At 37.8% G+C, this 27,581-nt stretch overlaps 3 protein-coding genes across 3 annotated transcripts; all 3 read right to left on the bottom strand.

Moving 5' to 3' along the window:
• Positions 1 to 758: 758 nt before the first annotated feature.
• LOC123241791 (probable E3 ubiquitin-protein ligase TRIML1) lies at positions 759 to 2,168 on the bottom strand. Its single transcript, XM_044669335.1, has one exon. The coding sequence runs from the start codon at positions 2,166 to 2,168 to the stop codon at positions 759 to 761; it is 1,410 nt and encodes a 469-aa protein (XP_044525270.1).
• Positions 2,169 to 8,800: 6,632 nt separating this feature from the next.
• Positions 8,801 to 10,210, bottom strand: LOC123241790 (probable E3 ubiquitin-protein ligase TRIML1). The gene has a single exon (XM_044669334.1). It carries the CDS (start codon positions 10,208 to 10,210, stop codon positions 8,801 to 8,803), a length of 1,410 nt encoding a protein of 469 aa, XP_044525269.1.
• Positions 10,211 to 16,842: 6,632 nt separating this feature from the next.
• Positions 16,843 to 18,252, bottom strand: LOC123241789 (probable E3 ubiquitin-protein ligase TRIML1). The gene has a single exon (XM_044669333.1). The coding sequence runs from the start codon at positions 18,250 to 18,252 to the stop codon at positions 16,843 to 16,845; it is 1,410 nt and encodes a 469-aa protein (XP_044525268.1).
• Positions 18,253 to 27,581: the final 9,329 nt, after the last annotated feature.

Raw genomic sequence — 27,581 nt, 5'->3', positions numbered from 1 at the left:
ACTCACTCCTGCTCCTTTGCTTCCTTCTTTGCTCTTCTGCTCCAAGTAAACAAAATAAACTGTATTATTTTTTAACTAACACTTTTTTATTTTTATTTATAACAGTAATAATACAAGATTTGTTATAAATATGTAATAAATAATTATAAACCCTTTTATCCAAGGGAAAAAATTCACAAATGAGTTTTGTCCAAAAATCTTTATCTCGTTCTTTTAATACACCTCTCTACCACCCTTCTCCAAGAAGACAGGTAATATAATATAGGATGCATAAATATATATTTCATAAATATATGTTCATCATGTTGTGAAAAAAAGAAACTTACTGTTTACAAGATAAAGAAGAATTCATTGGGGTAGTAAAGTGAAGAATGGTGTGTTTCAAACTGCATTCAGACCCACTGGGTTTCTCCTTTGGCAGTAAAATTCGTTTCTTCATCATGAGTCCTTTGGAGTTGTACTTGAGCATTTGTAATATTGACAATAGCTTTTCATGGTATATTAAATGTCATTCTGTGCAGTATTCTCTTAGTTCTGCTCACTTCACTTTCCTGAACTTTATACAAAATTTTCCAGTTTTTTTTAATCATTATCTTCAGTAATTTGTTATGGCACAAAAGTATTTCATACAATTATATCCAAAATTTGTTCAGATTTATTCTCTATAGGGTTTAACAATTTTACACAATTACCGTTGTCCATTTTAACACAAGTTGAAATGAAGAGAAAGTCACTTTCAAGTCATTGTCATTCACTCCTCAGTGAGAATCTCCCACATCAATTAGCATAATTGACCCTTGAGTACTTTCTCCATTAGGACAGCAAGGAGAAAAGTAAGGGCGAAGAGGCCCTTCAAAGACCATGTCTGAGAAACTAGAAATTAAGGATCCGTCTATGGCATCATAAAATGCTATATGTCTTTTATCATAATCGAGGAAAATGCCTACTTTGTCTATAGGCTCGCTCCTATGGATGCCATATTTACAATTCCAGAGGAAGCAATGATATCGAGATCCCAGACTGACGAGGGTCCATGCATCCTTAGATAATGAGGAGACTTGTCCCTTTCTCCTGACCGGATCTTTACAGATTCCCACTTCCCAAGCTGTTTTATTTCCTACTTTCACCTCCCAATAGTGTTTGCCTGAAGTGAAGGTCTGGTCCCCCAGTACAGCAGGAGCACTATCGAACCTTTGCTGGTTGTCAGGCAGGTCCCGTGGGACATCTCCATACTTGACACTCTTCAGATCTTCAGACAGGATGAGATGTGGATGGGCTGATTCAGGATCAAGACTGATGTCACTCTGGAATCTCATGAGCATCTCTCTCAAGCCAGTGATGGGGCTGGTGGCCCAGGCAAGGGAAATAACCTCTGGTTCTTGAAGTAGCAGCTCCTCATGCCTTTCCAAAGTGCCTTTCACATCTTGGAGCATTTCCAAGGGCCCCTTCTCCAAATTGTCCTCTACTTCTAATTGCATTCTTTCCAGATTTTCAATCTGTTGAGACAGTTTGGTCTTGTTGAGCTCCAGTTTTGCCAAGATGTCTGTGTATTGCTGGTCTAGTCTTTGTAGATAGAGCTCTTCTTCCTCCCATAAGAATTCATGTACTTTCCTGTATTCTGAAATAAAAGATTGTTTCAAAGAGTGTATAGCCTTGTCACAGAGTGCCTCTCTCCTGGCCGCTCTGTCCAAGGCAACATTAAATTCTTCTTTTTTTCGTTGTAAGTTATTCAGGGTGTGCTTGATCTTGTCCCTGCACTTGTCAGCAGCCATTTTCAGGGGAAGGACTCTGTGGTCCTTGTGCCCTGGGGATAATGAACAGGAACCACAGAGAAGTCTCTGGTCTTCTTCACAGAAGAGCTTCTCTTTCTCCCCATGTTTATGACACACAGACAGGTCCACAATGCTCTGAAGCAGATGAGGTCTGAGCCTTTTGCCAGTGACAGACACAGTCTGCAAATTCCTATTAGGCAACACATCATCTTCTTCGATGATTCCTCTGCATTCTGGGCAGTGGAATGTTGACTCTGCTTCTCCCCTGCACCTCAGAAGGCAGACTGTGCAAAAGCTATGGCCACAACTGACAGTCACTGGGTCTGTGAAGTAGCCCAGGCAGATAGAGCAAGTCAGATCTGTCTTGAGGTTTTCCAGCAAATCTCTTGGATCCATGCTCCCAGGCTTCTGATTCCTTCCTTCTCAGATATTCCTTCCAGGAGAGATAATGCCTGCCTTTCTCCCTTGGGATCTGGCAGCCAAAGACACCAGGACCCAGTTGTGAGGTGTCTTTTTATATGTCTGTCTTTGGTAGCTCCTCCCTTGACTCCACCCACAAAAGGTGAGAACTCATGTTTTGATAGTGCTTCAGCCTCTGCTTTAGGGCTGACTTCTCACCTTTCTTCTTATCCAGCAATTCACCATTGCCACCTCTTGGGGAAAAACCAAACAAACCCTTTTCTTCTTATTACTATTAACAAAGATCCCCAGTTTAGTCTGCCTTTTTTTGCACCTTCATTCTTTGAGCTTTTCCCTTTACTCCCTCTCTCCAAAGCTAAGAACTCCTATGTTTGTCACTGCTTCTTGTCTCTGCAAAAGAACAGTGTTCTGAAATTTTCCTTTTTTTAAAAAAAAACCATCAATGATGGACCTGAAGATTCACATTGGTGTTCCCAGATTGGCAGTTTAGAGGAAACCATTCTTGCACTTTCATCTTTCTAGCCAGTGGGGATTGCATGGAAATTATCACCTTTTTAATTATAGGTATAGAAACAGCATTAATATTTTTTAAAATTGCTTCTTTGATGTGATAGTTGTCTAAAAAGATTCAAAGGAAGTTCTAAATTGGGAAAAAAGATATGAAAACAGAAGGTAGCAATAAAATTTCATTTTATAAAATATCTTATCTATTCCCTACCATCTATTGATCTGTTGGTCTTATTTCATATAATTTTTCATAATACAATTATTTCTTTAGATAAATTTTCTAATTCAGTAGAAGTTCCTTTAGGCTTCTAGTGTCCTCATTTTTTCTGGTGTCTTACTCAGGGCCATCAAATTTTTATTCCAAATTTTACAAAACCAAAAAGAACATACATTTCCACGTGCAAAATAATTTTGCTAATAAATGAATTCATAAATCTCTTATATATTTACTTACTTTCCTTCACATCTACTTAATGAAACCTATCCTCAAGTGTCTAAGCCCCTGCCTATCCTCCCCACATCACAGCTGGGAGAGCAATATGTTCATAGGAATTAAGTCTTTCACATTTTCACCTTTCAGTTCACTCTATGAAGGTAACATTCACAAGTTATTCTTCCAGTATTAATTCTTCCACTGTATATTATATTCTCCTGGTTATGCTCATTTCACTGTTCATCATCCTGGATAATTCTTTCCATTTTTTTTCCTAATTAGACTGCTCATCCTTTCTCATGGGACAGAGGTATTCCATCATAATAATATACCAACATTTGGTTAACCATTTGGTTGTTCTTGAATGTGGTTAGATTAGTTCTCAGCCCCCCAAAATGCATATTAATGGCCCCATTTTTTCCACATCTCTTCCAACATTGGTCATTTTGCCCTTGTGTCATTGTAGCCTTCCTGGTGTGTGTGAGGTTATATTTCAGAATTGTTTTGGTTTACATTTCTCTAAACCAGTGATGGGCAAACTTTTTAAAGAGGGGGCCAAAAGGAAGGAAATGCTCATCTGTCAGTCTCTTTCTAAGGCAACTCTTTCAAAGTTTCACTGTATTGTATCCTACTCATTGTATTGGTCAGATTAGGAATAATGTTGAGGCAGGGCAGAACATTTCAGGGGACTACATCTGGCCTGTGGGCTGTAGTTTGCCCATCACTGCTCGAGACAGTAGTGAGTTAGAGCATTTTTTCAAAGACCTGAATATGGCTTTGATTTCTTCATCCAAAAATTGTCTGTTCCTATTCAGTTATCAAATGGAGGATTGCTCTTATTCTTATGAATTTGGCACTGTTTTCAACATATGAGGCCTCTATCGGAGGGGCTGTTTATAAAATTCTTCCTCCATTTTCTGCTTTCTGATCTTGGCAAAATTTGTTTTATTTATACAAAACCTTTTAAATTTAATGAACTCAGAATTGTCCTTTTTATATTTCATAAAGTTTTTCATATCTTTGGCTCATCAATTCCTTTCTTATCCATACATCTGATTGGTAACATGCTCCCTATTCTTCTAAATTCCTTATATCTCCTTTTATGTCTAGTTCATGTATCCATTTTGATCATATTTTAGTGGAATCAACAAGGCAACCCCAGAGGACAGGATTAGCAATCTCACTTTGTTTGCTGAGCCCCACAGCTTGTATCCCCAAGGATACCACTACAGTCTGCAGACAGAATAGCTGTGTCTGCAACCTGGGCACCAGATATCCCTGATTGCATAATGATTGAATCTTTGGCAGTTGTTTTTAAACATTTAAAAGCAGATATCAAGCAAGCTCCTGCAAAGACTGACCTAAAGTTAAAAGTGAACTATCTAGAGACTAAACTAGATAGAATGGAAACTCAGTATGAGGAATTACTCAAGGCTAAAGGGACAATGACAGAAAGCAAAGAACATAAGTCTTATGTAAGAGGTACTATGGATAATGAAGCATTACCAATATTGGAATTGTTGGCAGCATAGGTAATTGTTTCCAGATTTTTTTAAGGAAAAAATGAAATGAGATAAAGATTGAAATAGATAAGAAAATAATCATATTGGGGGACTTTAATTTTCCCTTCTCAGAACTAGTTAAATATAACCAAAAAATAAATAAAGAGTTAAGGAATTAAATAGAATCAGAGGTAAGTTAAATATGATGTCTATCTGGTGTGAAGAGGGAATCAAACTTTCTTTGTCTATCAATCAACAGTTTTTAAGTTAATCAGTCAAAAACTTAAGCACTCCTACTTAACACTAATTAAGTTCCCAAGCCACTTGCTAAAGTGGGTGTCAACTTCAGAGGCCACTGCCCTGTTCCTGGGCAGTGCTAGGCAAATTGAAAGGCTGCAGTTGGTTCCTGTAAAGTGGAGGAAGGGACTGGAAGAGACATGGTAAAAAGGACTGTAAAAAGTCCTGGAGATCCTGTGCAAGGGACTTTTAGACTTTGGCTTCACTTTGAGCTGGGACTTTGGCTCTTGGACTACTTCTTAGAAGACTGCTCCTGGATCTTCTCCTTTGGACTTCAGTGTTAGATGACCTCCCCTGGGGTGGGTGGAGAAGCTGGCCTTCCTTTCCTGGCTTCTGGATAGATTGGTTCCAGAAAGACCTGCCTTTCCTGGAGGAGGTTGCATTGGTATAACCCTTTCTGAGGACACCAACAGACTTCTGGCTGAGAATTACTGGAAAATCCAAGTGGGGTCAAGGGACATGGTGAAGCCCTTGCTGGAGCTGAGCCCCACACTAGAGCAGCACTTAGGGTGCTAAGCTAGATAATTCTTTATCTTCTTCTTACATTTTCCAACTTTCATTCATTCCATCTATTTGTAAATAAAGCTACTAAAGGTCATCTTTACTTCAGTTATAATATCTTGAAATCAGTGACCCCAAAATTACTATAGAATTCTCACATTAACATGAAACCTAAATTTTAAATTCTTACACTGATCACTTCCCACATACCTGCAGGTGGCTAGGAGTAAGACTGAGTATACACAGAATCCTAACATAGTTTCTGGTGAGACAACAATGGTTTAGAGAGCATAAACATTCTGCAAAAGTCTTTCTTTTTTAAATTTTCTTTTATTTTGAAACCTTTACCTTCCATCTTAGAATCAATACTGTGCATTGGTTACAAGGCAGAAGAGTGGTAAAGGCTATGCCATGGGGGTTAAGTGACTTGCCCAGAGTCATATAGCTAAGGAAGTGTCTAAGAACAGATTTGAACCTAGGACCTCCCATCTTTAGGCCTGGCTTTCAATCCACTGAGCCACCCAGCTGCCCCTAAAATTCTTACTTCAACACTCAACATACAATGGAGGTAATCTTGTACTTCTGAGGGATTGTGGCATTGGAAAAAAATGTTCTACTAGGTATGACCAAGCTAGAAAACACTTGGTTTTGGAAAGAGTATGGATCTGGAAACAGATTGTACCTTCTGCCCAAGGACCAATCTAGCTAAATATGGCCCTGGGGATGCATATTAACTGAGAATAAGACAGGTTAAATTGATCAAATTAAATGGGTATAGGAACATGTGGAACCATACCTAATATTACATTGCTATATCAACTGTAAGTTGTTTTTTAGAAAACAAGATGGAAATATACACTAAGAGCTGTAAAGTTGCTCATGCTCATTAGAGATCCCATTACCTGGATTAGGCCTTAAGGGAATTATTGAGAAGCTAAAAAATTGTGCATGTATAAAAATGTTTATGGAAGCTTTGTTTGTAAGGACAAAATAACTAGGGATAACACAGTTGCAATGATTGGGAGAAATGGCTGAATAGATTGTGATATTTTAATGTAATAGATTCTATTATTTTATTAGAAATGACAAATATTGGAAATATAAAGAAAATAAGGAAAATATATGAAGAGATGAAAAGAGAAGAATAAAGATTAATAATAATACGATGGTTACATTAAGAACCAAAGAGCTACAAAGCCAAGAGAAAAAAGTATCAAAGTAAAACAAATCTAAAGGGAACTCAAACACAGATGTTTATATTAACACATATAATTTACATATTTTGACAAATTGTGAACAATGTAGAAATTGTGCTTTTGCATATAATTTTTCATCCATTCTTTTATTTAAATGTTTTTTATGGTGGTGGTAGTTACTAATTATATGAATGAAAAAATCTTTTAAAAATTAACTTTCTTTAAAGAGAAATTTAATTCTTATTTCTTTCTTCTCTGATATCCTACTCATCAAAGATAAGGCTAGCACTTTCCTCAGAGTTGTAGCAGAAAAAAAGGTTTTTTAATTTATTTTATGTTACCCTTTTTTTTTTTTTTGTAATTTCACCCTTTAAACTCTTTCCTTTAGTCCTTTTTCTAAATCCGAGAATTCTTAAGCCCTTTAGTGCTTCTAGTCTCTATAAAGGGATAGAGTTCTCCCCTCCCCTCCCTTCCCCTTCTTATTCACAATAATGTGTCTAGTCATTCACAATGTTGTTCACATCCAGGAACTTCAAAACAAAGATGAGTGTCTTTTAGGCTTTCTAGCCAATGGAGAATGTGTAGAAAATACCTGTTTTTTCATTAGAGATATAGTGACAGTGAAATGTCTCCTATGATGTCAGATGTCAGAGCTCTCTGAAAAGATGGAGGGGAAGATTGAAAAGGAGAAGCCACCATAACAGAAAGTAGTAATAAAGTTTATTTCATAAAATATCTTGCCTCAGTTACCTACTCTTCCCTTATCTTTTGTGATTCTTATTTAATATACTTTTTGATAATATATTTATTTCTTTAGAAATCTTCTCTGTCCTGATCCGGTAGAAGTCCCTTGAGGCAGCTATGATCCTCATTTTGTGTTGTATCTCACTCAGAAACATCACTTTTCCATACCAATCTCCCAAGGAGGTCATTGAAAGGAATCATTCCCTCATTCATTCATTTGTTCATTCATTCAGCATTCTTTCATCTCCCTCTTCCTCAGTCTCTATTTTTAAAACGTTTTTACCTCCCTTTCCCCCACCTTCATTCATGTTTTTTTCAGCCTCCCTTTATACCTGATCTGCAAATTAAATGTTTGTGGATCATCATAATGTTAATTAGAAAAAAAACTCCCATTTTCAAAATTATCAAATATAAATTAAATACTTTATTTTATTTGGTTTTGATGATCAAGCTCAACTTTATTGACAATTTCAACATCGATTGAAATGAATATTTATTTATTCATTTAGCATTTTTTCATCTCTCTCTTCATACTTCTGTGCTTGAAAATTTTTGCAACTTTTTTTCTCTCCTCAGTCCTTCTCACCTATTTCTTTTCTGTCTCCCCTAACCCCCTCCTTCTTCTCTACTCTTCCCTCTTCATCTCTCCTCCCCCTCCTTCTTCTCTCCTACTCACTCCTGCTCCTTTGCTTCCTTCTTTGCTCTTCTGCTCCAAGTAAACAAAATAAACTGTATTATTTTTTAACTAACACTTTTTTATTTTTATTTATAACAGTAATAATACAAGATTTGTTATAAATATGTAATAAATAATTATAAACCCTTTTATCCAAGGGAAAAAATTCACAAATGAGTTTTGTCCAAAAATCTTTATCTCGTTCTTTTAATACACCTCTCTACCACCCTTCTCCAAGAAGACAGGTAATATAATATAGGATGCATAAATATATATTTCATAAATATATGTTCATCATGTTGTGAAAAAAAGAAACTTACTGTTTACAAGATAAAGAAGAATTCATTGGGGTAGTAAAGTGAAGAATGGTGTGTTTCAAACTGCATTCAGACCCACTGGGTTTCTCCTTTGGCAGTAAAATTCGTTTCTTCATCATGAGTCCTTTGGAGTTGTACTTGAGCATTTGTAATATTGACAATAGCTTTTCATGGTATATTAAATGTCATTCTGTGCAGTATTCTCTTAGTTCTGCTCACTTCACTTTCCTGAACTTTATACAAAATTTTCCAGTTTTTTTTAATCATTATCTTCAGTAATTTGTTATGGCACAAAAGTATTTCATACAATTATATCCAAAATTTGTTCAGATTTATTCTCTATAGGGTTTAACAATTTTACACAATTACCGTTGTCCATTTTAACACAAGTTGAAATGAAGAGAAAGTCACTTTCAAGTCATTGTCATTCACTCCTCAGTGAGAATCTCCCACATCAATTAGCATAATTGACCCTTGAGTACTTTCTCCATTAGGACAGCAAGGAGAAAAGTAAGGGCGAAGAGGCCCTTCAAAGACCATGTCTGAGAAACTAGAAATTAAGGATCCGTCTATGGCATCATAAAATGCTATATGTCTTTTATCATAATCGAGGAAAATGCCTACTTTGTCTATAGGCTCGCTCCTATGGATGCCATATTTACAATTCCAGAGGAAGCAATGATATCGAGATCCCAGACTGACGAGGGTCCATGCATCCTTAGATAATGAGGAGACTTGTCCCTTTCTCCTGACCGGATCTTTACAGATTCCCACTTCCCAAGCTGTTTTATTTCCTACTTTCACCTCCCAATAGTGTTTGCCTGAAGTGAAGGTCTGGTCCCCCAGTACAGCAGGAGCACTATCGAACCTTTGCTGGTTGTCAGGCAGGTCCCGTGGGACATCTCCATACTTGACACTCTTCAGATCTTCAGACAGGATGAGATGTGGATGGGCTGATTCAGGATCAAGACTGATGTCACTCTGGAATCTCATGAGCATCTCTCTCAAGCCAGTGATGGGGCTGGTGGCCCAGGCAAGGGAAATAACCTCTGGTTCTTGAAGTAGCAGCTCCTCATGCCTTTCCAAAGTGCCTTTCACATCTTGGAGCATTTCCAAGGGCCCCTTCTCCAAATTGTCCTCTACTTCTAATTGCATTCTTTCCAGATTTTCAATCTGTTGAGACAGTTTGGTCTTGTTGAGCTCCAGTTTTGCCAAGATGTCTGTGTATTGCTGGTCTAGTCTTTGTAGATAGAGCTCTTCTTCCTCCCATAAGAATTCATGTACTTTCCTGTATTCTGAAATAAAAGATTGTTTCAAAGAGTGTATAGCCTTGTCACAGAGTGCCTCTCTCCTGGCCGCTCTGTCCAAGGCAACATTAAATTCTTCTTTTTTTCGTTGTAAGTTATTCAGGGTGTGCTTGATCTTGTCCCTGCACTTGTCAGCAGCCATTTTCAGGGGAAGGACTCTGTGGTCCTTGTGCCCTGGGGATAATGAACAGGAACCACAGAGAAGTCTCTGGTCTTCTTCACAGAAGAGCTTCTCTTTCTCCCCATGTTTATGACACACAGACAGGTCCACAATGCTCTGAAGCAGATGAGGTCTGAGCCTTTTGCCAGTGACAGACACAGTCTGCAAATTCCTATTAGGCAACACATCATCTTCTTCGATGATTCCTCTGCATTCTGGGCAGTGGAATGTTGACTCTGCTTCTCCCCTGCACCTCAGAAGGCAGACTGTGCAAAAGCTATGGCCACAACTGACAGTCACTGGGTCTGTGAAGTAGCCCAGGCAGATAGAGCAAGTCAGATCTGTCTTGAGGTTTTCCAGCAAATCTCTTGGATCCATGCTCCCAGGCTTCTGATTCCTTCCTTCTCAGATATTCCTTCCAGGAGAGATAATGCCTGCCTTTCTCCCTTGGGATCTGGCAGCCAAAGACACCAGGACCCAGTTGTGAGGTGTCTTTTTATATGTCTGTCTTTGGTAGCTCCTCCCTTGACTCCACCCACAAAAGGTGAGAACTCATGTTTTGATAGTGCTTCAGCCTCTGCTTTAGGGCTGACTTCTCACCTTTCTTCTTATCCAGCAATTCACCATTGCCACCTCTTGGGGAAAAACCAAACAAACCCTTTTCTTCTTATTACTATTAACAAAGATCCCCAGTTTAGTCTGCCTTTTTTTGCACCTTCATTCTTTGAGCTTTTCCCTTTACTCCCTCTCTCCAAAGCTAAGAACTCCTATGTTTGTCACTGCTTCTTGTCTCTGCAAAAGAACAGTGTTCTGAAATTTTCCTTTTTTTAAAAAAAAACCATCAATGATGGACCTGAAGATTCACATTGGTGTTCCCAGATTGGCAGTTTAGAGGAAACCATTCTTGCACTTTCATCTTTCTAGCCAGTGGGGATTGCATGGAAATTATCACCTTTTTAATTATAGGTATAGAAACAGCATTAATATTTTTTAAAATTGCTTCTTTGATGTGATAGTTGTCTAAAAAGATTCAAAGGAAGTTCTAAATTGGGAAAAAAGATATGAAAACAGAAGGTAGCAATAAAATTTCATTTTATAAAATATCTTATCTATTCCCTACCATCTATTGATCTGTTGGTCTTATTTCATATAATTTTTCATAATACAATTATTTCTTTAGATAAATTTTCTAATTCAGTAGAAGTTCCTTTAGGCTTCTAGTGTCCTCATTTTTTCTGGTGTCTTACTCAGGGCCATCAAATTTTTATTCCAAATTTTACAAAACCAAAAAGAACATACATTTCCACGTGCAAAATAATTTTGCTAATAAATGAATTCATAAATCTCTTATATATTTACTTACTTTCCTTCACATCTACTTAATGAAACCTATCCTCAAGTGTCTAAGCCCCTGCCTATCCTCCCCACATCACAGCTGGGAGAGCAATATGTTCATAGGAATTAAGTCTTTCACATTTTCACCTTTCAGTTCACTCTATGAAGGTAACATTCACAAGTTATTCTTCCAGTATTAATTCTTCCACTGTATATTATATTCTCCTGGTTATGCTCATTTCACTGTTCATCATCCTGGATAATTCTTTCCATTTTTTTTCCTAATTAGACTGCTCATCCTTTCTCATGGGACAGAGGTATTCCATCATAATAATATACCAACATTTGGTTAACCATTTGGTTGTTCTTGAATGTGGTTAGATTAGTTCTCAGCCCCCCAAAATGCATATTAATGGCCCCATTTTTTCCACATCTCTTCCAACATTGGTCATTTTGCCCTTGTGTCATTGTAGCCTTCCTGGTGTGTGTGAGGTTATATTTCAGAATTGTTTTGGTTTACATTTCTCTAAACCAGTGATGGGCAAACTTTTTAAAGAGGGGGCCAAAAGGAAGGAAATGCTCATCTGTCAGTCTCTTTCTAAGGCAACTCTTTCAAAGTTTCACTGTATTGTATCCTACTCATTGTATTGGTCAGATTAGGAATAATGTTGAGGCAGGGCAGAACATTTCAGGGGACTACATCTGGCCTGTGGGCTGTAGTTTGCCCATCACTGCTCGAGACAGTAGTGAGTTAGAGCATTTTTTCAAAGACCTGAATATGGCTTTGATTTCTTCATCCAAAAATTGTCTGTTCCTATTCAGTTATCAAATGGAGGATTGCTCTTATTCTTATGAATTTGGCACTGTTTTCAACATATGAGGCCTCTATCGGAGGGGCTGTTTATAAAATTCTTCCTCCATTTTCTGCTTTCTGATCTTGGCAAAATTTGTTTTATTTATACAAAACCTTTTAAATTTAATGAACTCAGAATTGTCCTTTTTATATTTCATAAAGTTTTTCATATCTTTGGCTCATCAATTCCTTTCTTATCCATACATCTGATTGGTAACATGCTCCCTATTCTTCTAAATTCCTTATATCTCCTTTTATGTCTAGTTCATGTATCCATTTTGATCATATTTTAGTGGAATCAACAAGGCAACCCCAGAGGACAGGATTAGCAATCTCACTTTGTTTGCTGAGCCCCACAGCTTGTATCCCCAAGGATACCACTACAGTCTGCAGACAGAATAGCTGTGTCTGCAACCTGGGCACCAGATATCCCTGATTGCATAATGATTGAATCTTTGGCAGTTGTTTTTAAACATTTAAAAGCAGATATCAAGCAAGCTCCTGCAAAGACTGACCTAAAGTTAAAAGTGAACTATCTAGAGACTAAACTAGATAGAATGGAAACTCAGTATGAGGAATTACTCAAGGCTAAAGGGACAATGACAGAAAGCAAAGAACATAAGTCTTATGTAAGAGGTACTATGGATAATGAAGCATTACCAATATTGGAATTGTTGGCAGCATAGGTAATTGTTTCCAGATTTTTTTAAGGAAAAAATGAAATGAGATAAAGATTGAAATAGATAAGAAAATAATCATATTGGGGGACTTTAATTTTCCCTTCTCAGAACTAGTTAAATATAACCAAAAAATAAATAAAGAGTTAAGGAATTAAATAGAATCAGAGGTAAGTTAAATATGATGTCTATCTGGTGTGAAGAGGGAATCAAACTTTCTTTGTCTATCAATCAACAGTTTTTAAGTTAATCAGTCAAAAACTTAAGCACTCCTACTTAACACTAATTAAGTTCCCAAGCCACTTGCTAAAGTGGGTGTCAACTTCAGAGGCCACTGCCCTGTTCCTGGGCAGTGCTAGGCAAATTGAAAGGCTGCAGTTGGTTCCTGTAAAGTGGAGGAAGGGACTGGAAGAGACATGGTAAAAAGGACTGTAAAAAGTCCTGGAGATCCTGTGCAAGGGACTTTTAGACTTTGGCTTCACTTTGAGCTGGGACTTTGGCTCTTGGACTACTTCTTAGAAGACTGCTCCTGGATCTTCTCCTTTGGACTTCAGTGTTAGATGACCTCCCCTGGGGTGGGTGGAGAAGCTGGCCTTCCTTTCCTGGCTTCTGGATAGATTGGTTCCAGAAAGACCTGCCTTTCCTGGAGGAGGTTGCATTGGTATAACCCTTTCTGAGGACACCAACAGACTTCTGGCTGAGAATTACTGGAAAATCCAAGTGGGGTCAAGGGACATGGTGAAGCCCTTGCTGGAGCTGAGCCCCACACTAGAGCAGCACTTAGGGTGCTAAGCTAGATAATTCTTTATCTTCTTCTTACATTTTCCAACTTTCATTCATTCCATCTATTTGTAAATAAAGCTACTAAAGGTCATCTTTACTTCAGTTATAATATCTTGAAATCAGTGACCCCAAAATTACTATAGAATTCTCACATTAACATGAAACCTAAATTTTAAATTCTTACACTGATCACTTCCCACATACCTGCAGGTGGCTAGGAGTAAGACTGAGTATACACAGAATCCTAACATAGTTTCTGGTGAGACAACAATGGTTTAGAGAGCATAAACATTCTGCAAAAGTCTTTCTTTTTTAAATTTTCTTTTATTTTGAAACCTTTACCTTCCATCTTAGAATCAATACTGTGCATTGGTTACAAGGCAGAAGAGTGGTAAAGGCTATGCCATGGGGGTTAAGTGACTTGCCCAGAGTCATATAGCTAAGGAAGTGTCTAAGAACAGATTTGAACCTAGGACCTCCCATCTTTAGGCCTGGCTTTCAATCCACTGAGCCACCCAGCTGCCCCTAAAATTCTTACTTCAACACTCAACATACAATGGAGGTAATCTTGTACTTCTGAGGGATTGTGGCATTGGAAAAAAATGTTCTACTAGGTATGACCAAGCTAGAAAACACTTGGTTTTGGAAAGAGTATGGATCTGGAAACAGATTGTACCTTCTGCCCAAGGACCAATCTAGCTAAATATGGCCCTGGGGATGCATATTAACTGAGAATAAGACAGGTTAAATTGATCAAATTAAATGGGTATAGGAACATGTGGAACCATACCTAATATTACATTGCTATATCAACTGTAAGTTGTTTTTTAGAAAACAAGATGGAAATATACACTAAGAGCTGTAAAGTTGCTCATGCTCATTAGAGATCCCATTACCTGGATTAGGCCTTAAGGGAATTATTGAGAAGCTAAAAAATTGTGCATGTATAAAAATGTTTATGGAAGCTTTGTTTGTAAGGACAAAATAACTAGGGATAACACAGTTGCAATGATTGGGAGAAATGGCTGAATAGATTGTGATATTTTAATGTAATAGATTCTATTATTTTATTAGAAATGACAAATATTGGAAATATAAAGAAAATAAGGAAAATATATGAAGAGATGAAAAGAGAAGAATAAAGATTAATAATAATACGATGGTTACATTAAGAACCAAAGAGCTACAAAGCCAAGAGAAAAAAGTATCAAAGTAAAACAAATCTAAAGGGAACTCAAACACAGATGTTTATATTAACACATATAATTTACATATTTTGACAAATTGTGAACAATGTAGAAATTGTGCTTTTGCATATAATTTTTCATCCATTCTTTTATTTAAATGTTTTTTATGGTGGTGGTAGTTACTAATTATATGAATGAAAAAATCTTTTAAAAATTAACTTTCTTTAAAGAGAAATTTAATTCTTATTTCTTTCTTCTCTGATATCCTACTCATCAAAGATAAGGCTAGCACTTTCCTCAGAGTTGTAGCAGAAAAAAAGGTTTTTTAATTTATTTTATGTTACCCTTTTTTTTTTTTTTGTAATTTCACCCTTTAAACTCTTTCCTTTAGTCCTTTTTCTAAATCCGAGAATTCTTAAGCCCTTTAGTGCTTCTAGTCTCTATAAAGGGATAGAGTTCTCCCCTCCCCTCCCTTCCCCTTCTTATTCACAATAATGTGTCTAGTCATTCACAATGTTGTTCACATCCAGGAACTTCAAAACAAAGATGAGTGTCTTTTAGGCTTTCTAGCCAATGGAGAATGTGTAGAAAATACCTGTTTTTTCATTAGAGATATAGTGACAGTGAAATGTCTCCTATGATGTCAGATGTCAGAGCTCTCTGAAAAGATGGAGGGGAAGATTGAAAAGGAGAAGCCACCATAACAGAAAGTAGTAATAAAGTTTATTTCATAAAATATCTTGCCTCAGTTACCTACTCTTCCCTTATCTTTTGTGATTCTTATTTAATATACTTTTTGATAATATATTTATTTCTTTAGAAATCTTCTCTGTCCTGATCCGGTAGAAGTCCCTTGAGGCAGCTATGATCCTCATTTTGTGTTGTATCTCACTCAGAAACATCACTTTTCCATACCAATCTCCCAAGGAGGTCATTGAAAGGAATCATTCCCTCATTCATTCATTTGTTCATTCATTCAGCATTCTTTCATCTCCCTCTTCCTCAGTCTCTATTTTTAAAACGTTTTTACCTCCCTTTCCCCCACCTTCATTCATGTTTTTTTCAGCCTCCCTTTATACCTGATCTGCAAATTAAATGTTTGTGGATCATCATAATGTTAATTAGAAAAAAAACTCCCATTTTCAAAATTATCAAATATAAATTAAATACTTTATTTTATTTGGTTTTGATGATCAAGCTCAACTTTATTGACAATTTCAACATCGATTGAAATGAATATTTATTTATTCATTTAGCATTTTTTCATCTCTCTCTTCATACTTCTGTGCTTGAAAATTTTTGCAACTTTTTTTCTCTCCTCAGTCCTTCTCACCTATTTCTTTTCTGTCTCCCCTAACCCCCTCCTTCTTCTCTACTCTTCCCTCTTCATCTCTCCTCCCCCTCCTTCTTCTCTCCTACTCACTCCTGCTCCTTTGCTTCCTTCTTTGCTCTTCTGCTCCAAGTAAACAAAATAAACTGTATTATTTTTTAACTAACACTTTTTTATTTTTATTTATAACAGTAATAATACAAGATTTGTTATAAATATGTAATAAATAATTATAAACCCTTTTATCCAAGGGAAAAAATTCACAAATGAGTTTTGTCCAAAAATCTTTATCTCGTTCTTTTAATACACCTCTCTACCACCCTTCTCCAAGAAGACAGGTAATATAATATAGGATGCATAAATATATATTTCATAAATATATGTTCATCATGTTGTGAAAAAAAGAAACTTACTGTTTACAAGATAAAGAAGAATTCATTGGGGTAGTAAAGTGAAGAATGGTGTGTTTCAAACTGCATTCAGACCCACTGGGTTTCTCCTTTGGCAGTAAAATTCGTTTCTTCATCATGAGTCCTTTGGAGTTGTACTTGAGCATTTGTAATATTGACAATAGCTTTTCATGGTATATTAAATGTCATTCTGTGCAGTATTCTCTTAGTTCTGCTCACTTCACTTTCCTGAACTTTATACAAAATTTTCCAGTTTTTTTTAATCATTATCTTCAGTAATTTGTTATGGCACAAAAGTATTTCATACAATTATATCCAAAATTTGTTCAGATTTATTCTCTATAGGGTTTAACAATTTTACACAATTACCGTTGTCCATTTTAACACAAGTTGAAATGAAGAGAAAGTCACTTTCAAGTCATTGTCATTCACTCCTCAGTGAGAATCTCCCACATCAATTAGCATAATTGACCCTTGAGTACTTTCTCCATTAGGACAGCAAGGAGAAAAGTAAGGGCGAAGAGGCCCTTCAAAGACCATGTCTGAGAAACTAGAAATTAAGGATCCGTCTATGGCATCATAAAATGCTATATGTCTTTTATCATAATCGAGGAAAATGCCTACTTTGTCTATAGGCTCGCTCCTATGGATGCCATATTTACAATTCCAGAGGAAGCAATGATATCGAGATCCCAGACTGACGAGGGTCCATGCATCCTTAGATAATGAGGAGACTTGTCCCTTTCTCCTGACCGGATCTTTACAGATTCCCACTTCCCAAGCTGTTTTATTTCCTACTTTCACCTCCCAATAGTGTTTGCCTGAAGTGAAGGTCTGGTCCCCCAGTACAGCAGGAGCACTATCGAACCTTTGCTGGTTGTCAGGCAGGTCCCGTGGGACATCTCCATACTTGACACTCTTCAGATCTTCAGACAGGATGAGATGTGGATGGGCTGATTCAGGATCAAGACTGATGTCACTCTGGAATCTCATGAGCATCTCTCTCAAGCCAGTGATGGGGCTGGTGGCCCAGGCAAGGGAAATAACCTCTGGTTCTTGAAGTAGCAGCTCCTCATGCCTTTCCAAAGTGCCTTTCACATCTTGGAGCATTTCCAAGGGCCCCTTCTCCAAATTGTCCTCTACTTCTAATTGCATTCTTTCCAGATTTTCAATCTGTTGAGACAGTTTGGTCTTGTTGAGCTCCAGTTTTGCCAAGATGTCTGTGTATTGCTGGTCTAGTCTTTGTAGATAGAGCTCTTCTTCCTCCCATAAGAATTCATGTACTTTCCTGTATTCTGAAATAAAAGATTGTTTCAAAGAGTGTATAGCCTTGTCACAGAGTGCCTCTCTCCTGGCCGCTCTGTCCAAGGCAACATTAAATTCTTCTTTTTTTCGTTGTAAGTTATTCAGGGTGTGCTTGATCTTGTCCCTGCACTTGTCAGCAGCCATTTGCAGGGGAAGGACTCTGTGGTCCTTGTGCCCTGGGGATAATGAACAGGAACCACAGAGAAGTCTCTGGTCTTCTTCACAGAAGAGCTTCTCTTTCTCCCCATGTTTATGACACACAGACAGGTCCACAATGCTCTGAAGCAGATGAGGTCTGAGCCTTTTGCCAGTGACAGACATAGTCTGCAAATTCCTATTAGGCAACACATCATCTTCTTCGATGATTCCTCTGCATTCTGGGCAGTGGAATGTTGACTCTGCTTCTCCCCTGCACCTCAGAAGGCAGACTGTGCAAAAGCTATGGCCACAACTGACAGTCACTGGGTCTGTGAAGTAGCCCAGGCAGATAGAGCAAGTCAGATCTGCCTTGAGGTTTTCCAGTAAATCTCTTGGATCCATGCTCCCAGGCTTCTGATTCCTTCCTTCTCAGATATTCCTCCCAGGAGAGATAATGGCAGCCTTTGCCCCTTGGGATCTGGCAGCCAAAGATACCAGGACCCAGTTGTGGTAGTCTTTTTATGTGTATGTCTTTGGTAGCCCCTCCCTTGACTCCACCCACAAAAGGTGAGAACTCATGTTTTGATAGTGCTTCAGCCTCTGTTTAGGCCTGAGTTCTCACCTTTCTTCTTATTCCGTGACTCATTATTACCATCTCTTGGGGGAAAAAAAAAAACCAAACCTCCTTTTCTTCTTATTACTATGACCAAAGATCCCCAGTTTAGCCTGCCTTTTCTTGGACCTTCATTATTTGAGCTCTTCTCCTTACTCCTCTCTGGAAAGCTGAGAACTCCTGTGTTGGTCACACTGCCTCTTGTCTCTGTAAAAGAACTGAGTTTTCAACTTTTTTTTTTTGGAAATTACTATAATGGGCTTGAAAATTCACAAATAAGGACAAAGAACTAGAAAATAAAGTTCAAAATTGTTTCCACAAATGCAAGTGCGAAACATGCAATTTTTCACAAACTGCCTGTGAATGTGATTTACATTTTCACCTGTTAAAATATCCAACCCAATCCATTTTTCTACATAGTCAATAATTTTATCGAGGAAAGTGGAGGGAGTCTTTCCCACTTCCTTCTTTAGGTGCTCAAATTTAGATCAGGTTCCTGGACATCTGGAATTTTGTCTCATAGTTTCAATTATTGCCTCCCTGGCTGTAGTTAAATTTCTGTACCCCAAAACAGAGTTAACTTCCCAACCAGGGTCCTCAGTTGGCCAATCAGCAATTAGAAGGTTATTATTAGTGTCATCTAAATCTGCTGTTTGTCTCTTTTTGTCAATAATTCATCCATAAGGATGTCAAAGTCCAAATAAGAAGGGTTGTAAAGCTTAATTAAGCACTTGAATTGCCTTACAACTCCCACTGGTTCTTCTTCATATTTTGGAGTATTTTTCTTAAAATTGTCAATATCAGTTTGTGAAAACCTTTTGTGGCTTATGAGCTTCTGTATACCATGTTCTGGGTTTACTATGGGTACCTGTCTTAGAGGGAACATATGAGCTGGTTTGCTTTCTAATGCTTCAGTTTCCATTTCTAATTTAGTTGGTTTATCTAATTTAGTTGCACTCTCTAATTTAGTTGCTTCATATTCTTTAGTTTCTGCAATTGTCCCTTTAGCCTTGAGAAATCTTCATATTGAGTTGCATTTTATCTAGTTTAGTCTCTAGTTACTTCACTTTTAACATTAGATCATTTTTTGCAGTATCTTGTTTGATGCTTGCTTTTAAATGTTTAAACACGACTGCCAAAGATTTGATCATCATGTAAAAGCACATGAAAAACAATAGTAGCACAGGGACATAAGAAATTAGTTGTAACAGTGTCAATGAGAGTAGTGGCATTAAGAAGTCATAGGCAAGTAAATTCTGTAAATATCCTGGTATAATATTAAAAATGAGAGAATTCATAGATAACAGAAAAAATTCCATGGTGATTTTATGTAGCTAATTCATCAGGTTTTCTGAGACTGCAGAGTCTTTGTATCAAGTTGACTGGGAGATGAGTTTTTAGCAAGCTAGAGTTCAGCTCACTGTTACTACAGCTCACAATGAAACTTTCAGCTCTAGCTACCTCAACAGACCCCCCTGCTGAGATAATGGTTCCAACCACCCAAGTTGACAGTTGGACCCTTAAAATCAGACTTTTTAGGTTCTTCATCCTTTGTGGCTCGACAAACTGTAAAAATAATATAGGCAAGCACACAAATAAGGACAAAGAACAAGAAAATAAAGGATGAAAATTGATTCTAGATACTTTTGATAGATGATATCTTCAGTGGTAAGTGATGTGAAGCTCAAAGATGAACTTCCCTTCAGGGCCAGGCACCAGAAACACTTAAAGACTCTTGTTATAGAAAATAAACTTTTTATTTAAATATATATGAGGAAAAGGATTTCTAATTCTAAGGGATTCTAACTCCACCCAAATAAACTCCCAGGTCCCACAAGGAGCTGCTTCTCCTGTGGTTCACAGGCTACACTAATCCTCCCTGATCTATCTAACCAAATTTATACTATTCTAAATAAACATAACCACTCTAACTCTTAACTTCACCTTTAAGTTATAAAGATAACCAAGGCTAGCTAATTGAGTCTCCACAAGAATCAAATTAAGACTCCGAGCCTTAACAGATTCAGAGTCCAAACCAAAGATCAGGTTTCGTTTGGTCTTTTCACAGTTTAACCAGTCTATAGGCAGTAACAGATAAATGAATAGTGTTTCCCAAGTTGGAAAAGAAAACGCTTCCCTCCTTCAAGTCTTTCCCTCAGACAGAGATAGAGAGAGGCAAAGATGTTACCTTCTCCAGCCCTGAGAGAGAAAGCAGCTGCATGTGGCTCTGTCGACTTCCAAAAGCCCACTCCTGGAATGCCACACCCAGAGAGTGTAACTGTCATAGAAATAATGGTTATAACTGCACCAGTTGAAATTAACGCTCTCTCTCAGCTCTATTCGAAACTCCAATTCTCTCAGCTCTCCAAATCTCTCAGCTCTATTTGAAACTCCAAGCCAGCTTCTCTACTTCTTATCTTTAAACTAATAAAACAATACTTATTTTCTAATATCATCCTTCCAAGTCCAAACCCCTGACCACCCTCCCCACATCACAGTTGGCAGACCAATATGTTCATAGAAATTAAAGGCTTCATGTTTTCACCTTTCAGTTCACTCTCTGAAAGTAACATTCACAAGTTAATCTTCCAGTATTATTTCTTTCACTGTATATTATACTCTCTTGGTTATGCTCATTTCACTATTCATTATCCTGTATGTTCATAATCCTTTCCATTTTTTCCCCTAATTAGACTGCTCATCTTTTCTCATGGGGCAGGATTATTCCATCCCAATAATATACACCACCATTGTTTTTAACCATTCTCCAAATGATGGGCATCCCCTCAGTTTCTAATTCTTGGCTACCATAAAGAGAGATGTTATAAATGTTTTGGAACTCATGAGTTCTTTTTCTTTTAAGCTAATCTCTTTGGGAAACAGGGCTATACAGAGCTTTATACCTTTCTGAGTTTAATTCCAAATTGCTCTCCAATATGGTTGGATCATTTCTGAGATGCCCTGACTGTGCATTTGTGGCCCCATTGTTTCCTACATCCCTTCCAACATTGGTCATTTTGCCCTTTTTTTCATTTTAGCCAGTCTGGTGTGTGTGTGAAGTGATATCTCAGAACTGTTTTTGTTGGTAGTTCTCTAGCCAGTAGTTTGTTAGAGCATTTTTTCTTATACCTGAATATGGTTTTGATGTTTTCATCCAAAATTGTTTGTTCCTATTCAAGTATCAATTGGGGTATTGCTCTTATTCTCATAAATTTGGTACAGCTCTCAATATATTTCAGATATGAAGGCTTTCTCTGAGGGGCTATCTATAAAATTTCCTACCCCATTTTCTGTTTTCCTTCTAATCTTTACAAAATTTGTTTTACTGATTCAAAAGTTTTCAATTTGATGTACTCAGAATTGTCCATTTTATTTTTAATATTGCTTTTCATCTCTTTGGCTCATCAGTTCCTTTCTTATCCATCCATCTAATAAGTAAAATGCTCCCTATTCTTCTATATTATTTATCATATCTTTTAATGTCTAGTTCATGTATCCATTTTGATCATATCTTAGTGGAATGAACAAGGTAACCCCAGAGAACAGGATTAGCAATCTCACTTTGTTTGCTGAGCCCCACATCTTGTATCCCCAAGGATGCCACTGGAATCTGCAGACAAAGTATCTGTGTCTGCAACCTGAGCTCCAGAGATCCCTCCCTCCCCCACAGCTGGTGTCCAAAGGAGTGGACATCACAGAATCTATTATCACCACGCCCTAAGGGCAAGAACTCAAGCTTCACTGAAAACTAACTAGAGACTTTAGAGTTTAGAGAAATGTGGACTAGACACTTGCTCTATCTTATGCCATGGCAGTAGGAGTGGAAGTTTAGGAAATAGCACACATCAGTGAATATGAGTGTTGAGGGTCTATGGCACCATCAGCTATGGTCTCTCCCATGAGAGTGGACCCTCTGGTGGTTGCCACAGGGGAAGATCAGCTGTCTGCTTGTAGTTTCAGTGGCAGCTCTGCCCAAGGGTTATGGTTGGTACTGTAGAAAATGATAAGTAAGGGTAATGGAGACACCAGAGATATTATAATATAACTAAGTGATTTGTGAGTACACACACTGGGGTTTATGAGAGACTAGACTTGGACATGGAGACCAGAACAGTCAAGCTGCTCCTAACTGTCAAAGGGACAGTTGATCAACTGTCATCCTGGGCCAGAGGCTTTGAATCCAACAGGCAAGGTAACAGGTTATACCTGGTTTTAATTATGAACAACTAAAAGGTGGGATAGGGATGTCTACTCTAAACCCTTAAAACCTAATGACAAAACCCACAAGGAAAGGGGAGGAATTATTTCTAAACTAACTTAGTGTAGACAGGGCCCAAGGAGCTGTAATGGAGTCTCTGGGTGACTGTCTCAGACCTGGTCCTGCCAGGCTTGAGCACAGCTAAGGGCTGATGTGGCTTTGGGGTTCTCACTGCAATCCACCGATGATCTCTGGATGCCAAGAGCCAAGGTAGTCTCAGGTACCAAATAGGGAGGGTTTGCTTAAGACGCTGTCCACCAGATCTCAAACTTCTCCCCTTCCCTTGGTACAGCACTGAAGATCTTGACCTCTTTGCTAGATGCCACCACCACACAGGATCCCAGGGAAAATCGGGATGCAGGATGTCCTTTTACTCTGAGTTCTCCCAGGGCTAACCACAGTTTGTGCTAACCCCTAATGGAGTCCCTCAGAGCCCAAGTCACTTCTTCCTGCTCCTTCATTCCATCTTAGAATTCCCAGCTCCAGCTCCTTCCTGCTAGATACACCTTAATTCTTAATTACTAACTAATCTAATCTTCAACAACAGTACACCTGAGGTCAAGTATTGATTGGGGTTTGAATGGGGTACCAGGAGTATATCTGAACTAGGACTCTAAAAGCTGCAATAACTCAGTAAGTCCAAATGAAAACACACACACACACACACACACACACACACACACACACACACACACTCATACTCTCAAACAGACACAGACATACACATCCTGAAACCTGAAGTAATATATCTCAATATATCAGGAATCCTATAACTCCAGCAAGAAAAACAACAACCAAAAAAAATAATTATTATGTCTATTGGCCTTGCCCTTAAAATTAAAAAATAAAAAATATGAGAAAGCAAAGGAGAAAGATCCCTGATATTGAAAGCTACTATGAGGACAGAGAAGATCTGGGCTCAAGCTCAGAGGATAGTGAAGTAAAAATACTTACTTCAAAAAGAGTAAAGGAATAAAATAAATGGTAAGATGCTCCAAAATAGTTTGTGAAAGAGCTTGAAAAATACTTTAAAAACCAAATGAAAGAGATCCAGTTAGAATTTGGAAAAAAAAATAAGAAAATTATGAAAGGAAGATCACTTGAATGGAAAATATATCCAGAAACTCATGGAAGACAATAATTTATTAAGAACTAGAATTGGACAAGAGGAAACTAATGACTTCCTAAGACAACAAGAAATAATAAACAAAATCAAAAGAATCAAATAATTAGAAGAGAATATGAAACATTTAAACATAAAAACAATTGACCTGACAAATAGATTAAGAATGAAACATTATAAAAATACTTGGACTCTCAGCAAGTCATGATTAAAGGGGCTTAAGCATTTTACTCCAAGAAATCATCCAAGAAAGTTGCTCCAAAATTCTAAAATCACAGGGTAAAATAGAAATGGAAGGAATCCACCAATCACCACCTCAAAGAGCCAAAAGATGAAAATGCACAGGAACATTTTTGCTAAGTTACATAGCTCCCAGGTTAAATAGAAAATATTACAAAGCAACAAGAAAAACAAACTTAACCACTGTGGCTCTACAGTCAGAATAATACAAGACTTAACAGCCACAACATTCATAGAGTGAAGGACATGTAACACAGCATTTTGTAGAATGAAAGGACTGGGCTCATAACCAAGAATAACATCAAGAAAAGAGAACCATAATTATAACAGGTATAAAATGAGTATTTAATGAACTCAAGATATTCAACCACTCTGGAGAAAAAGCTACAAACTCTATCAAAATTTTTATTCATGAGAAACATACAGAGGTAAGGAAAGACTAATCATAAGCAGTTCTAAAGGTCAATTTGTTTGAATCCTTTAAGGAAAGACTAATCATAAGCAGTTCTAAAGGTCAATTTGTTTGAATCCTTTAAGGGCAAAAGTCATCAAAAGCTCTTGTGAATGACATTATTGTTTGGGTATTTTGAAGACCTCAGGTCAATGTGAATGTAATTGAATGAGCTGAAATGAAAAAGGAATAGATCTGGAGGAGGTATAATAGGATGACTATCTCATATGGAGGAGGAATGAGTGAGGGAATTGTCACAAAGAATGGGAGGAGTGGGTAGATGACTGATAGTACTAGAACCCTACTCTCTTTAGGCCTGGGATAGAGAGAACAACATACATAATTTGGAGTGTAAAAATCTTCTTAACATACAGAGAAACAAGAGGGGAAAAAGATGGGATAATGGAGAGAATGGGTGTCCCATTGGTGGATGAAGGAATTAGGGGGGGGAAGAGTGGGCTAAGGGAAAGGAGGGCAAGCGGATAAGAAAGGAGACGAAAGAGAGGGAGTTTACCTAGAAGGCAGTACATGTCAAGAGATAGTGGGGTAAGATGAGGTGATAAGGGAGACTTATAGGACAAGATAAGGGTGAGATATTTATACATCAAGAAGGAAGGCATGGTTGAGGGATAAGGAAAGAATTTTTGGAAAGGTGGATGGAATAATAAAAGGGAAAGAGAAAGAGACAAGGTAGAGACCTTTTGAAATATGAATGAATTAGAAACTAGGAGAGCAAGGGGAGAGGATAAGGGAGGATATAAGGGAAAGGGTATGAATTGAAGTGTCATTGAAAGTCAAAGGAAAATGGATGCCTGAGGAGAGATACAGCAGAAAGAAAGGAAGAGGATGACAAATAGTAAGAAGGAATGGAACTGATGGAAATGCACAGATCTTAACTATGATATTGAATATAAATGGGATGAATTCACACATCGGAAGAAAACAGATAGCAGAAAGGATTTGAAAACAGGATCTTACAATAAGTTGTTAACTAGCTCATTGAAAAAGAGAGACACAGAGTGAAGATTAGAGGTTAAAGAAGAATATATTCTGTCTCTGATGATCCAGAAAAGGAAGGGAAGTAGATATGATCTTTGGCAGAGTTGGGGCTAAAATGGGAATATTTGGAAGGGATGAAAACAGTTACTATATTATGTAAGGACATACTGTGGATATTGAAGCATTACTAATATTGGACCTGTCTGCAACCAGAGTTAAAGCTTCCAGATTTTTTTAAGAAAAAAAAATTAAATAAGAAAAAGGTGGAAACAGCTAATAAAATAATCATAGTGGAGGACTTTAATTTTCCCTTCTCAGAACTAAATAAATTTAACCAAAAAATGAATAAGAAAGAAGTTAAGGAAATGAATGAATCTGAGATAAGTTAAATACGATGGTTATCTAGTCAACTCCCACACACCTGAGGCTAGGAATAGATCTAAGACTGAGTATACACATAATCCAAACATCATTTCTGGTGAGATAACAATGGTTTAGAGAGCATAAATATTCTGCAAAGGTCTTTTTTCATTTTATTTTATTTTTAAACCTTTACTTTCCATCTTAGTATCAATACTGTGCATTGGTTCCAAGGCAGAAGAATGGTAAGGGCTATTTAATGGGTGTTAAGTGACTTGCTCCGATTCACACAACTAGAAAGTGTCTGAGGACAGATTTGAGCCTAGAGCCTCCCATTTCTAGGCCTGACTCTCAATCCACTGAGCCACCCAACTGCCCCCAAAGTCTTACTTGTTATGCAGGTGGTAAAATCATTACTAGAGGGACCTTGGAGCCAGTAACTGGTCGAGCAGGACATTGGGATTGGATGTTATCAAGGTTGTGCAACCTCAGCTGGGAATGAACTTGATTAAGTATAAATTCAAACCCTGTAAACTAAGTGCCCCATGAATCTTCAATGCTAGCTATTAGGCTCCTTTTAAGTTGTCTGGTGGGCGGCTCCTCCCTGCTGAGGTAACTGCCGCTTATTGGATGATGGAAGACCAGCAGGATGTCAGGACTTGAACTTCCTGCCCAGCAATGGAGGTTAGGTTCAACCTCAACTGAACCTCAAACAGTTCAGTATTCTCTTCTCTTCCCTAATCTCCTTAGCCTTGGTGGTATAGGAATAATTGCAAGATTCACTGATTAAAGGCTAAGGGATTTATTGAAACTGGAGAAGGAATAGCCCAGGTAAGAGGGCTTTGGTGTTACTAAGCCATTGCTATGGTCAGCTGACTGGTGCTGGCTAAGGTCCTAAGAAGGTCTTGGCAGGCCGAGGGCTGACTGCCCTCAACCAGAGCTAAATGGTCTCCAGTTAGAAATTCATTTGATCCACTAGCTAATCAGTTGTAAAGGAAATTTATATTTGTTGAATTGCTCTTAAAGAAGGTCCTAATATCTAGGCTATCCTATTTTTCTACCCACAATTCCACCACCCTTCACCACCCTTCACCACCCAGGGCCCAAGGAGAATGTCAGGGGTAAGTAGGTGATCAGGGGGGTGAAGTCAGGGGAAAACAGAACCCAGGGTTGGGTTTCCAGGGGTTTTTATAGTCTCAGCTCAACTGCCAGTTGGCACCTGCCCCATGGGGCATGCTATCCTCAAGATTCCATCCAGGGTAACTGACAGCTTAGCCTAAGCTAATATTGCAGTGCAAAACCCTGCATTACATATTTCAAAGCTCAACCTACCATGGAGGTAATCCTGTATTTCTGAGGGACTGTGACATTGGAACAAAAGTTCTACTAGGTATAACCAAACTGGAAACACTTGGTTTTGGAAAGAATAAGATTTTGTCAACAGAGTTTACCTTCTGCCTAAGGACCTATCTTGCTAAATATGGCCCTGGGAATGTATGTTAACTGAGAATCAGACAGGTTAAGTTGATCAAATCAAATGGGAATAGGAACAAGGGGAACCAGAGCTAATATCAACTGAGAATTGTTTTTTAGAAAACAAGATGGAAATATACACTAAGAGCTGTAAAGTTGTTCATGATCATTGAGCCAGGGATCCCATTACCTGGATTAGGCCTTAATGGCATTA

Source organism: Gracilinanus agilis, chromosome 3 (genome assembly GCF_016433145.1).
Source record: "Gracilinanus agilis isolate LMUSP501 chromosome 3, AgileGrace, whole genome shotgun sequence".
Taxonomy (NCBI): domain Eukaryota; kingdom Metazoa; phylum Chordata; class Mammalia; order Didelphimorphia; family Didelphidae; genus Gracilinanus; species Gracilinanus agilis.
Note: the sequence above shows the minus strand (reverse complement) of the source record. Positions and strands in the feature narration are given on the sequence as shown.

Coding starts and splice junctions, on each gene's coding strand:
- LOC123241789 (XM_044669333.1), bottom strand. CDS start 18,252: ATGGATCCAAGAGATTTACTGGAAAACCTCAAGGCAGATCTGACTTGC.
- LOC123241791 (XM_044669335.1), bottom strand. CDS start 2,168: ATGGATCCAAGAGATTTGCTGGAAAACCTCAAGACAGATCTGACTTGC.
- LOC123241790 (XM_044669334.1), bottom strand. CDS start 10,210: ATGGATCCAAGAGATTTGCTGGAAAACCTCAAGACAGATCTGACTTGC.